At 43.0% G+C, this 13325-nt stretch overlaps 1 protein-coding gene across 37 annotated transcripts in view; it reads left to right on the top strand.

Moving 5' to 3' along the window:
* Nrcam (neuronal cell adhesion molecule) overlaps positions 1 to 7262 on the top strand; it is a 255166-nt gene extending 247904 nt beyond the window's left edge. For all 37 annotated transcript variants that reach the window (XM_085697700.2, XM_085697699.2, XM_048415552.3 and 34 more), the window contains one exon: positions 5446 to 7262. In XM_085697700.2, the coding sequence (XP_085553826.2) occupies positions 5446 to 5683 (238 nt within the window). In that variant the 3' untranslated portion in view covers positions 5684 to 7262. The remainder of the gene's footprint in view (positions 1 to 5445) is intronic.
* Positions 7263 to 13325: the final 6063 nt, after the last annotated feature.

Below are 13325 nucleotides of genomic sequence, written 5' to 3'. Positions count from 1 at the left end.
ATTGCCTCTGATTCCTTTATGATACCTAATTTATAACCTTCTCAATTTTCATCATGTAGACAACATTTCTAGCATCCGAACATCTTCAGAGGTTTCTTTTCTTGTGCTGTGCTCTCTATGAATGAGCCAACAGTTTCCAGCATGGTTCTGTTTTCAGAGCAGTACATAGCAAGTGTCTGGCTCATATCTTCATAGTCATGACTTGGTTTACATCTACCGGCTCTCATTTCTTTGTCTCAGCATTAATTCATACGTGTGCTGTGTCTGTGAAGCGTTTTCAGATGGCTGTCTTTGGCTTCTGCCAAAGTTTCTCAGGATATAGACTTTCCATTTGGGCCTATTGAATGGAAGTCCAATAGACATGAAGACAGCGACCGTTGTCGCTCATGTAATGACATTAATCCTGGAGTAGCCAAAGGAAATAAAGTTCTGATGGATGTCTTCAACTCAAAGCACAACTCGGAGGTGTGATTTTGAATGAATTTTTCGAGTTTGTGAATCATTCATATGAAATTGCATCTCCCAGATTCCAGGCCATTGTTGCCGATGTGGCCTTGGCCTTAGGCATTCAGATACTTCCTCAGGTTTATTCCCTTTGGTTCCTTCCATTTAGGTCCTTTCAATTTGAGAGTCATAATTAATGAAAACGGTTCCAACTATTTATGGAGAATTATTTGTTGTAATGGTACATTTGAGTGTTATTCTTTTCCCTAAATCACCGGGGTCCTTTCTCTACTTTGCACCTGCTAGGAGTTTTGAGCTCTGTATTTCTTACTGAATCTTAGTCTCCAGTATTCTGAAAAAGAACTACAATGCTAGTCTCGTGCTGACACACAATTAGTACTATTGTCAAAATGTAAATTGATTCCATTTGTGTTTCACGCATTCTCTAGCTTGAGGATGGAACAATTCTACCTGGTTGGCTCCAAACCAGAGAAAATGTTATAGTGCAAAGAGGGATGGAACTCCCACAATGGCCAAATCTGGTTTTCCCATATACTGTATCCCCATACCCTCACTCCAACACCCATCCCTAAGCAGCTACTCTCTCTCAGAAGCCTCCAGCTTTCTTTGTTTGTCTCTTTAATTATACAGACAGTAGGATCTGCATCCTTACTAGCATATAGAAAAATCAAAGAAACAGTGCAGCCAACTATGTAAGTATTTCCTTATTCTTTAGATGCATTCTCTTTAGAAACAAGAGTGAGCCTAGGCTGTAAACCACATATGCCTGTGCTGTGTGATTTACTGCCCAAATGGAGGACTTTGCTATGGAATCTTGTCATTCTTGTGACCACAGCCCTGTTGCCAGCTTGCTAACTCTTTCTCTAAGCCTGGCTGATACAAGCCATGCTGTTTTGTTTGTTACATACTTCAACCTTATTGTGCTCACAAATATGAACTGGATGTAAGAAAATAATGCTGAACTTTGAAAGTGTGCCAGCACAAAGTTTGAATGCATGGATGTCAATAACACTGTTGTGTAATTTGATCCCAGTAGGATGGTTGCTGCAAGAAAATCATGTGGAATTATTAGACTTATTTATGGTTGCTGGTTTTTATTTTGGTAAACATTTCGTGGATGTGAACCAAGGGGGAAAGAAATGAATGAACTCCCTAAAATGGATTCTCAGTATGAAAGAATGAAAAATATAAGTCAATGCTTTGTCTGCTACTATAACATTAAGAAGGAATGAAAAATTTAATGTTAGAATTCTAAAGCATATCTGAAATATTCTTGGTCTCTTCTATTGTAATTTTAATGTAAGTTTAAATGGATTAATTAACATAAATTAAATAATGGATGTTTCTAGAGTGCGTACTATAGACCTTAGAAAAATGGAGCACAATAGAATTTGGCCCCTCATTGGCAGTTTGTAATCTAGTGACGGATATAGAGAACTCCCAACAACTTGACAAGTGTGTGAAAAGTGTCATTGCTTTTTCTCATCATGTTGCTTGATACTCCTGGGTAATTTTTATTAGTAGTGCTGAAAACAGCCAAATGTGGTAGCCCATGTCTGTATTCCTAGCACTTGGGCAGCAAAGCCAGGAATATTAGAAGTTCAAGGTCATCTTCAGCTACATAGCAAAGTTGAGAGTGTTAGGCTAGCCTGGGCTACATAGGACCCTGTCTCCAACAACATAAAGGAGGGAGAGGATGAGAAAAAGGAAGAGGAAGAGAAGGAAGAGGAGACAAGACCATCCTTACCATTATTTGTGATTCTACGCAGAACAGTTTAGCAATGGCCATCAAGGATTCTGTTCACTATAGTTTTCATATAGGCATCCTTAACCAGATTAATAGAAACACTTCCCTTTCTAGGGTATTAAAGTTTTCTTCATGTGTTGAACTTCAGAGTGTTGAACTCTGTCATATACTTTTGCCTAAATCTACTGTGATGATAATGGTTTTACTTTCTTTCTACAAAAGTAAAAATGGTAAATTTCATAAATCGTATTTTCACTCTAAGTCAAACTTGCATTCCTAAACTTGATCAAACTTGGATATGCTATTTTATCTCTTCAGTGGTTGGCTACATTTGACTTGTTATAAGTTCAGGTCTTCTTGTCGAAGTTCATGAGTTGCATCTGCCTATAGCTTGACTTTTTTGTGGCATTTTTGTTGGTTTTACATATCATTGTCATAAAAGTCCATTAACATTAGTACAGAGTGGTGCTTCTGACATGGACAAACTTTAACAAGTGCAAGTCAAACTTTGGATCTTTTCTGAGCATGCTCTACGACACAGTGAATGGGAGTAATGCCAAGCTTCTTGTTTCTTCCAGACATCCTTGTGCTATCATCTTCCCTGTTGCCCCCTAACCAATCCATCAGGAAGTCCTCCTTTCCCTTATTTCCAAAATACGACTACAATCTGAGCACTCTGTATAAACATCTTCAACCTTCCACCCTGGTCCAGGCAAGAGCCATCTCCCTCCTGGAGGATAGAAACAATCTCCCGACTCTACTGTAGAGCTTTGCAGACACACCCTTTTAAAGAGCCCCTGGCCAATGTTCTAGACTTTGTAGCCCACATAGTCTTAGCTGGAACTCTGCAATTCTACTGATGTAGCAGAAAGGGAGCCATGAGCATCAGCAATAAATAAGTCACAAGTGGGTGTGGCTCCAGTTTGTAGGAGTTCTCAACCCCTCCTCTCAAGGGCAGACTGTCAACATTGGATGACAGAGTTCATGCTTTTGGAGTAATAGGGGTCAGACTGTGGTTCTCACCCATGGAAACATTCCCAGGGCCTCCATCTCTTAACCAGAGGCTTGTCAGTGTCCGTGGAACCCTGGCCTACACCTCCCAGCTCCATCTACTCTCTTTCTCACTCACTCATTCAATTCCAGCCTCAGCAAGAGCCTTGCTGTTTCTAGAACATTCTAGGCTTGCCCTGCCACAGATCATCTGTGCTGCTTGATGCTTTTGCTATAACTGATCTTGCTCTAGTCATCCACATGGCCAACCTAGCTCTTAGATCCTTGATCCGATGGTGCTTTTGAACAAGACCTTCCCTGGATAGCTTCTGTCAGCCCCGCCTCCTCTTCCCTAGCTCCTTCTGTCTCTTTACTCAACTCTAGATTCTCTGCATTACTGATCATTTGGTATAATGAATTTTCCTTACCATGCTGGTTTTTAACTGCACTTTACCCCACTGGTTATAAGGTCAGCATTTTAGTCTGTGTTGCTTGTTTCTATATCCCCAGAGCCAGAATGTCATCTGCCTTAGAGTAGGTACTTAGTAAATGTTAGATGAAGGGAAGACTGATTCAAAAAAAGGACATAATGAGCTTCTTCCTATAATGTATTCCTATTATTTCTACTAAGTAGAGTAATAAGTGGAACTCAGGTGGCAAAATGCTGCTTATCATTGAACTCTTCAGGGGCATACCCATTAGAGGCATTCAAGCAAAGTACAGAAGTTCACAGCCAAATTTCAAAGATGTCATGTAAGCTGCTTTTATACTAAGTTGGCTTTTGTGGGTGTTATGTCCTCTGAAATGCTCCCCTCAATAGGCCACCTCAATGATCTCTGATGTCACCAAGTTGTGCAGATTGTTCAGATGGCAATGTGTACTTGTGTATTAGCTGAACAGGTCATTTTTGACAGCACATGAAAGTCTGATGTATTTTTCTTGAAAATAAAAATAAGAGATTGCTAACAGAAGGTATTGCCAAAGGACGCCGACTTGTTTTTCTTTAAATCTGGAGCTTGACTAGGAAAAAAAATAAGTCTTGCTAGCAATGATCTTAGCACCAGTTTTTGTTAAAACACTGAAGTTACAGTGACCCCTTTGTCCATCAAGTACATAGGGCTCTTAGACAAGTAGCAACTGATTTCACACAGTTTTTGGCTATTTTTTACTAAATGTTACCTGTTAAGGAGTCAGTCACTGGACCTATATATATGACCCTATTAGTAAATGATCTTAAATTCAGTGACATATGTGGCCATGTTTATGGACAATCTTCAACACAATAAACACTCTTTTGCTTTCAGAAGTTATGCTTAAGGGTTCAGCAAAGAAATAAGCAAAATAATAATAGGCTCCCATAATGCTTTGCTGAAGTACAAGCCTTGAACCCCCTAGTGTATGCATTTCACAGAGGAGATGTGAGAAACTGGTTAATCAGAAGATAGGACATACTTGCTTTTGTGAGTTTGGAAGTACTCGCTCCCTTTAGGGTTTGGGAACATGCTGCTTATGATTCAAATATAGTGCTTTTAAGTTACATTGTTTATCTTTCCAAATTAATAAATCTTTACCCATTGACCACATTCTTCAGAAAAGAAAATATTGTGACCTATCCATATAAGGATTGTGCTTTTCTTCTTAGGCTGTTCTCATTTGTTTCCTCTGCCTCCTTTTAATGGATTTCTAGGTCTTTTGAAAGGTAAGGCGGAAGTTCACGAATCTGGCCTGCACTCAATAACAAAATTATTTGAACTGCAGGATTTTGCTTCTCCTTCTGGCTTAGGAAAAACAATCATGTTTCCCATGTAACCAGAATCATGTTCCATTCGCATCCAAGGAATCACAGATGTTCTACAGTTTAACACACTAACTGGCCACTGTCCTGAGCTCTGCCCTGCTCCTCTGAACTGAAACAGTGATGGGTCTCTGTTATCCTTAAACCTCCCCCTTTTAATGCTTGTGATTGCGCCTGGATTGCCTTCCAATCAGGCATCGGAATCTCTCATTTAAATTAGCACCCACAATCGAAAAGGCCATCTGCTGTGCTGCAAACCATGATTCAACCATTTCTGTGCCTGATCTCCATCTCAGTACGCCTTCGCCTCTGGAGTCCACCCGGCAGTTAGATTTGGCCACAGCAGCTCAGGACTCCACATGCTTTTTCATACTTTGCATGCGCGATCTGTAAAAACAAGGCGCTTTGCCTCAATGCCAGGCTTACCAAAATGTTTTCTGTTTTCCAGCGATGCAGAAGATCACAAGCCTTTGAAGAAAGGAAGCCGAACACCTTCAGACAGGACTGTGAAAAAAGAAGATAGTGACGACAGCCTGGTGGACTACGGAGAGGGGGTGAATGGCCAGTTCAATGAGGATGGCTCCTTTATTGGACAATACAGTGGTAAGAAAGAGAAAGAACCAGCCGAGGGAAACGAGAGCTCAGAGGCCCCTTCACCTGTCAACGCCATGAACTCCTTTGTTTAAGTCTTTACGCTCTACGGCAGTGTCCCATTTCTCTGGACTGTCTTTCCTGAGCTCCTCTCACCCCTCTCAGCCTATGGACTTGTGGGTAGAAAGGATGTTTTCTGCTGTCTGTGAGTATTATGAGAGCAAAGCAAGAACACAACCCAGTCACGTGATAATGTGAACTGGGGTGCAACGTGCATACTTTTCGTTGTTCAGAGTGGGTTTTTCTCGATTTCCTTGGAACTGATTAAAAAACAATCCAACACCATCCACAGCTCACATCATTCCCCGTGTGGGATACAGCTCAATCAGCTGCATGCAACATACCGCACAGAGGACACCCCGCGGATGTGCTGGCGATATGGTCAGGTACTTAGTGACACTATCCTCAGCTGAACCCTAAATATGAATTCCGTTGTTGTTGTGGAGAGTGTTCCTGTAGCGTTCTCTAGAGCTCCAATGTCTCTGTGGGCATTGTTGTGAAACTCGTGACTATGTCTAGCTGTTGTTAGTCTTTTCGGGAGACTGTTAGGAACAGTGTGTACAGTATATACTTGCTACGTGAATTAATTATGACAGACACATCTGCTAATGCTCACCAAGGCTCCGTTACCTGTTCTTTGCTCCTGTTACTTCCTAGGGTTCTTAACCTTCCAGGTTACAGTGGCAGTGTCCCACTTCTTACACGCTCTGTGTCCAGTCGTTTGGGGGGGACATAAACATGACATTTTGTGATCCCTTCTGGCATTTGTGCCATACTGAAAGAAATGAAGACAAAACTCTCATGTTAGATTTCAGATCTTAGTCTAGAAAATGCAGGGCAAGCCACGTGCAGTGCCTTCAGACCCTCAGCGTCTCCTGACGCCTGCACTCTAGATTGGTCAATCTGAGCAGCTCCATCCTGGGCGACTGCTGTTGGTAGGGAGGAACTTTAAAAAGGCATTGACAATGAGAACTGAAATGCTGGAAAGCTTGGAAAGTAAAAACAAGTCATTTGAAGGGACTTTCCCCTATAAATATCAAAAGCCAAGAAAGCTTTGTCATCAGCTGGAGAACGTGATGGGCCTGTGGTCTTTTGTTGTTTCTAGCCAAACAAGCTATTATTGAGAAAGAAAAATGTACAGTTGGAAATGGATGGAAAAACACATGATTCTAGAGCTAAAAACACACAACAGCATGTGAACAGAGATACCAGTATACCTGTATGAGCTTCCAAACTCTGCAGCATCCAACAATGTATGTGCAAACTGCAACAGGCACACTCCAGAATCTGCACAATCTGGCAAGCGCTTAATTAGGCCAGCAGTCAAAGAGATTACAGCTGCAGTCTAAAGAATAAACGCATTTATCCTACCATAGTCATAAACGGTGTGTATGAAATGACTTACCTCCAATATAAAAATCTATGACAACCTATGGTTGAAGGAATGCTCAAATTCACTTGCCAATAAATTGGTTTCTCATAACTTGCATCAAGTTTAATTTTAAGTAAAGCTTTCTCTATGTAGATATTCTGTTGAATTTGTAAATATATGGAAAGTGTAGATGCTATACTCTTAGAGGTGTTACGTGCAAATAAACTCGCAAGCAATGTTTATGTTCTGCTGTGTGAGACGCAAGCTCATTAATTAATGCAGTGCAAGTGTCTGAAAACAGCAAATGCCTACTTTGGGTTTTTCTCCCTCTTCTTTTTGCTGTGGAACTGAAATTGTGAGCTATTTTATCCACTGTGTCAGCTAGTTTCTGACCGAGATCCTCAGCATTTTGCCGATGGAGTACAGTAGAATTTGTTACCTGGCGTCTTTGATGTATACAGGTAAAACTTGCTTTAAAGTGATCCCTAAATGAAGTGGCCCTAAATACTATCGTGGCTTCACATCTACTATCTCCAAACCAGCCTATCAATGGGAAATACAAAAATTAAGACAGGCTTGCTTAGACACCAGAAAGCACAGAGACTAAAGTTACTTCAGTGTTTTCAGAGAAAAATAAATACATGTGTAGTTTCTGTTCTTCCAGCTGGAGATGCTAAATGTCTCTATGCATGAAGTCACTTCTGCAGATCATTACAGACTTGTATTCAAAATTAAATGTGGTTTTAACATCCCTCCCTCTTTTGAACTCTGTCGTGTTCCCAGTGGAGTGGGAGTGACCAGGTGTAACTGGTGATCAACTGTGCACAGAGCATGAACCTGTGACCAGATTGCCGTCAGAAAGTGACTAACATTGAGTTTTAGCTCCTTCAAACCTGTATTTTCAAAGGTTTTGAAGAAATTTTGACTTTTTTGCTTTATTTTTTAAAGGCCTAGGACATTATCATAAAACTAAGTATAAAAATTAATAAAACAGCACAATCCAGACTTTTTAATGAAAAGTTAGGGGCTAAGCAAAAAGAGATAGCTCCAGTCTTTTGAGAAAAGGAAATGAAATAACATTGTTTTCTTTCTTAAAAAGCCCAATTGCTGGTGCCCAGTCAGGGATGACCAGCCCATTCCACCAGCTCAGACCTCCTCCTGCCTCGAGCACAATTTGTATTTCTTAACATGGTTGCTTGGTGAGAGAGTTTGAACACTAATACATATTACAAATATGTCATCCACTTTTCTCTTGCTCTCTTCCTTCTTCTGTCTTCGAGCCGTATAGGTGTGTGAATAGCCCAAACTTAGCAATTACCAACAGTCCATTACCTGCCCTCGTTCCAGGCCCCTGGTCCCAGCACTACACTCAGGAGACTCGCCTTGCCCTCTTGGTTGTTTCGATAGCCCAGAGCTATCTAATAGAGCTCAGAATTCCTCCTAGAGAAGCCATGTTCATGGCTCGCTCAGATCCTCCTTTCTCCTCTTCACTGTGCGCCAGATTAACAGACTTTAGGCGCACCTGCACTCTGCACCATGTTCACGGTTCTGTGGCAACAGGGGCTGTAAAAGAATAAGCATAGCTTCAGAAAGATTTGATAGTTATAAAGCGGTATAAACCATTTTGTTCCGGTGGTTTTAACGACTTTTGAGATGAGGGGAGTCAGGGAACTCAGGGATTCTCATCTACGGAATGCATTGCTCCCGCTCGAGACGTTTCTACTGCTGACCACCAGAGGGCGCGCCGTGTTTTATTCTGCGCAAAGAAAGCCAGAGAAAGCCGCCTAGGGATACCGTCCCAATCAGTTTGGATAATCAAAGGCCGACCTGAGGGAGCAGAAAATGATCGCCTGCTGCAACGAAGGACACGGGGCTGCAGCTCTCCCTAGTGAGCTCACGCTTTCCAGAGAGGAAGCATGAGGTTTGTGAGCCTTTTGCATACTTTTTCTCTTGATTGGGCTTCAGCCTGGGAGGTTCAGGGGAGGAGTTGCCCTGGAGTTCACTGGCCAGGTTTGTCAGGTGCCTGTGTGAGATGATGAGATAGGAGTCCTTAAAACGGCATCAACCCCTTTCTTCAAAGACACTAATTTTGTCTGGCACCAATGGTTTGGTGTTTGTTATTGAACAGAACACACACAAAAGCAGTTTAAATACCACCCACAGCTCTTAAGATTCACTTAAGAGAAGGGGAGGGAGAGCAGAGAACGTTACTGCAGTATCCGTTCTGATTAGTGGCTCCGTGGGGTGGAAAGATCAGTGGCCCAGAGAGAAGGATTTGTACCAACTGGGCCATCTGCCAGCGTTACGGCCCTGCACCAACCCCTCCTCTAACCATTTAGATAATGGTTTCCTCAGGTAGACAATGCTGGCGCAGAGGATGTCTAGTCTAATACGCCTTTCCACTCCAATCCTGTGGGTCCTAGAAACAAAAGAATAATCTGAGCACCGGCTAAAGCCGGGATGAAACTCAGGCAAAACCGGGGCTGAGTCCTGCTCCGCTGTCGCCTGGAGCCCAGTGTGCGCGGACAGGGACAACAGAGGATCACCTGGATGGGTGCAAGTCCACACTCAGGAAAGAGCTCAGAATGGAAAGCAGTCTGAACACGGCGGTCGGGAAAGAGGCCCCGCGGAATGAAATGTGAACGGAAAGGTGAAAGGCAAGGACAAGCCATAGAAAAGTCAGGGGACAAAGCTGGCCACAGTAAGGCCAGCATGCCTGCCTAGATGCAGAGGCCAGTCTAGCTGGGCCTGAGGACCCTGTGCCAAGCCTATTTAGTATCAGTGAAGAAACAAAGGAAGGTCAGGAGCGAACAAAAGGATCAAGGAACTCCTCAGATTAAGGGCAGCGGTGTAAGCCATGGGGCCCAGAGCAAATTGCTAAGGAAGAACATGAACTAGGGGCTGAGGGTGGCGCACCATCCAGAAACTCTCAATGTAGCCAACAGGAGGGGGAGAAAGGACCTCCCTGGAAATCCTGCTTGTCTCTGCAAAGCAGGGACGGTGTTCAGTTGGAAGCAAGGGAAAGGCCACTGCAAGAATGAAAGTGGGGTGTTTCTACCTGGGTCTGGACAACTCCTCCCTGACAGATGCCAGCCACCAGTCACCCCTGCCCCTGCTTTTCTGGCTATCCACTGACTTTAAACAGCTCAAGTGTTGGAAACAAACAGACTTCCGCATTAGCCTTAATCCCACACCCTTCAGTTATCAGTTCTCCTCTGCTTCATGTCCAGATGGTTGAACTGCTATCAGGAAACTTATAAGGGGCTAATCGCAGACGCCAGTATGGACCAGACAGTCCATCCCTTGTTCTTTCCATGGCCGTAAACTATCCCCAGTCCCACTCAGTGTGTCCTGTAGACCACGTCCTTCTTCAGCTCTTAAGTGTGTGCCTCGTTATCTCATTGAGTGGCCCAACAAGAAAGAGGATTGTTTTCATTGGCGGTTATCAGCTGATTCACAGAAATCACCGGGCAGTTTTTAAAGCCCAGTGCCTGTTTGACATCCACAGTGGATGTTCACTGTTTTCAGGACCTGATCTGTACCTCGCCTTCACTAGGAAAGGGTCCCCAGGTGATTCTTATGTGCAGCCAGTGTGAAAACTGATGATGACCGTCTTATACTTTGCTACTGTATAAGTAGTCACAGAACGGTATTTCAAATAGAGTCCTCAACACAGCCCAATGGTGGAGCTCAAATTCTCTCATATGCCCCACATAAAATGAATCTAGAGAGCCTTGTAGAATGCTCACACATTGGTGGTGGGAATACAAAATGGCGCGGCCACTCTGGAAAAGTGTTTATCAGTTTCTTTAAATATTGAATATAAATTTACCATGTGGCCACAATGCAACTCATAAATCTAGACTCAAGAGAAATGAAAATCTACATCTAGCCATGGGCGTGCATATACGTGCTCACTAAGTATCAATCATAACTGCTAGGAAACAAGCCCAGCGGCCATGAGCGGATGAACACCTGAACAAAATGAGTATATCTCATGAATAGAGGTATGGCTACCTGGTCAGATGAAACACTACCCGGCGTGCTCTATAAAGGGCTGTTGAACACAATGGGAGGAATCTCTAAGAACATCGCATTTTAAATGCCAAGCACAAAGCCCACTATTCTCTTTTACTTGAACTGTCCAGAAAGGCAAATGTGTGAAAACAGGAGGTCGATTGCTATCTGAGGCTGGGGGAGGTGGAGACAAGGATTTACTTCAACTCGGTGTGAGGGCTCTTCCTGAAGTACTAAAATGTCTTGAGTTTTATAGTTAAAACAACTGAATTATGGTATCACCGACACCTCAATAAAGCTTATGTTTGTCTGAATGGTAAATAGAGTTGTGTATAAGTGAGGCTTGAGATGAGTACAGGCTCACACCAGGGTCACATAATCTCTTGTTCTTCAAGGATGCTACAAGGCCATCAACGCCAGGTGTTCCCCAGAATGGCAGCATCAGTTGTTAGAATCGCATTCTTGGCCTGCCCCCCATCAGTCGATTCAGGAACTCTGCAGGCATAAACTTGCATCTGACCTTCTAAAAATCCCTCTGATTCTGAAACACACTAGCTTGTGTGGAACATGGCGCTCAGCCTCTCTCCTGTCTCATCTGCAGGAATGGGAAAGACTTAGCTTTGAGGTTAAAGAAAGGGACCAGTAGTTTTCATAATAGAAAAGAATCTTCAAGTAGTCATTCGAGTGCCCATGATAGGTAAGTGGTTAAACAAATGTTTGAGCTGTGCCCCATGTTCAGACCACCAGCCATCAGTGGACACAAGTATTTCACGCCACTAAGGGGAAAGAACCGAACACAGAGCGCTTGCTCATATGGAACATTGGAGCAGATAAAACTTTCCTCCAAGGACAGGAAGCAGGCTGTGGCTGCTAGGGATTGGAGTTTGCAGAGGGATTTATTTACCTCTGGGAGGCAGCGAGAACTCTTAGGGATGATGGAAGTAGACCGTATTTTGGTTGTGAGGATAGTTGTAGGGGTGTTCATTCATCAGGACTCAAAAATTGTATGCTTAAAGTCAGTGTGCTTTGTTATATATATTGTATCTCAATAAAGTTGATTTGACTTTGAAAGGAAAATAAACTGGACACAAGTGATTCCTCCCCTTACAGGCTCTCTCTTTCTTTTGACTGCTTACCCTAGGATGGGGCAGAAAAGGAGGGGACCCAGGTTCTGCCTTGTCTTCATGTGAGGGATCACCCCTGTACTTTCAGAAGTCCATGGTGGCCTTCTCCTCTACCTGTTCAGTTGAGCATGGTGTTGTAGGTCAAGCCAAGGTTACAGAGCATACCCAGACTTTCTTGGTTGGGTGGCCTCAAGGACCCTATTGAGGTAGACTATGAGCACCCAAATATGGATAACAAATCCAAGATCTAGATTTGACGTTCATCTCAGAAATGAAGTAATATTTGCTCTCCATTCATACAGTTGCTACATTTGTGTTATCTTGTCAACATCCAATTCAGTCCCCAAGAGCGCTGCCTGGCCAGCATCACTCCCAGGTCTTTCTTCACACTGGGGGTATGGATAGCTGGTCCTGATGCAGAAGAGGCTTCTCAGTTCTGATTCTGTGACAAGCCACCTTTGGAGCCTTTCTGAGGTTGGACTTTTACCATCATCTGAAGCACAATTAATAAAATCTCAGAGAGAGAAATTGGGGTTCAACCTGAAGATCCAAAAAGCAAAACAGTCAGTCACAGGCTCTTACCTCAACCTCAGTCCAAAATGGCAATCTTGCCTCCTGGAATCTCAGAATAAGACTATGTGTTGAAAGCTGTTTTTTCCCTCCATTTTATAATCCTCTCTATGGCTGGGATTAAAGGCATGTGCCACCGTGATTAAAGGTGTGCACCACCATCATTAAAGGCACGCACTGCCCAGTTTCTATGGCAACTAATGTGGCTATTGGGATTAAAGGTGCGTGTCATTATGGCTACTGAGATTAAAGGTGTGTGTTACCATTACCTGGTCTGTAAGGCTGACCAGTGGGACTGTTTGACTCTCAGATCTTCAGGCAAACTTTATTTATTAAAATACATTTGAAATGCCACTACAATCAACCTTACTCCTTCCAGAAATTATCCGGGGCCTTTTTAAAGCAAAATCCTGTCTCCTGGCTTTCCATCTCCCATCTAAATGAGATGTGATTGACATGACAAAAGTAATCTGCATTTGCTTCTCCTTACTGGGGTTCTTTAGGTCCCTGCATGAGAGTAAGGTCACTCATCCTCATCCTCCAGGCTGCACAAGGGTTGTGTGTCCCACACTGTCATGTCTACAAATAGCACCT

Source organism: Myodes glareolus, chromosome 11, assembly GCF_982192425.1.
Source record: "Myodes glareolus chromosome 11, mMyoGla1.1, whole genome shotgun sequence".
Lineage (NCBI taxonomy): Eukaryota > Metazoa > Chordata > Mammalia > Rodentia > Cricetidae > Myodes > Myodes glareolus.
The sequence above is the reverse complement of the archived record's forward strand: the minus strand, read 5'-3'. Positions and strand labels throughout refer to the sequence as shown.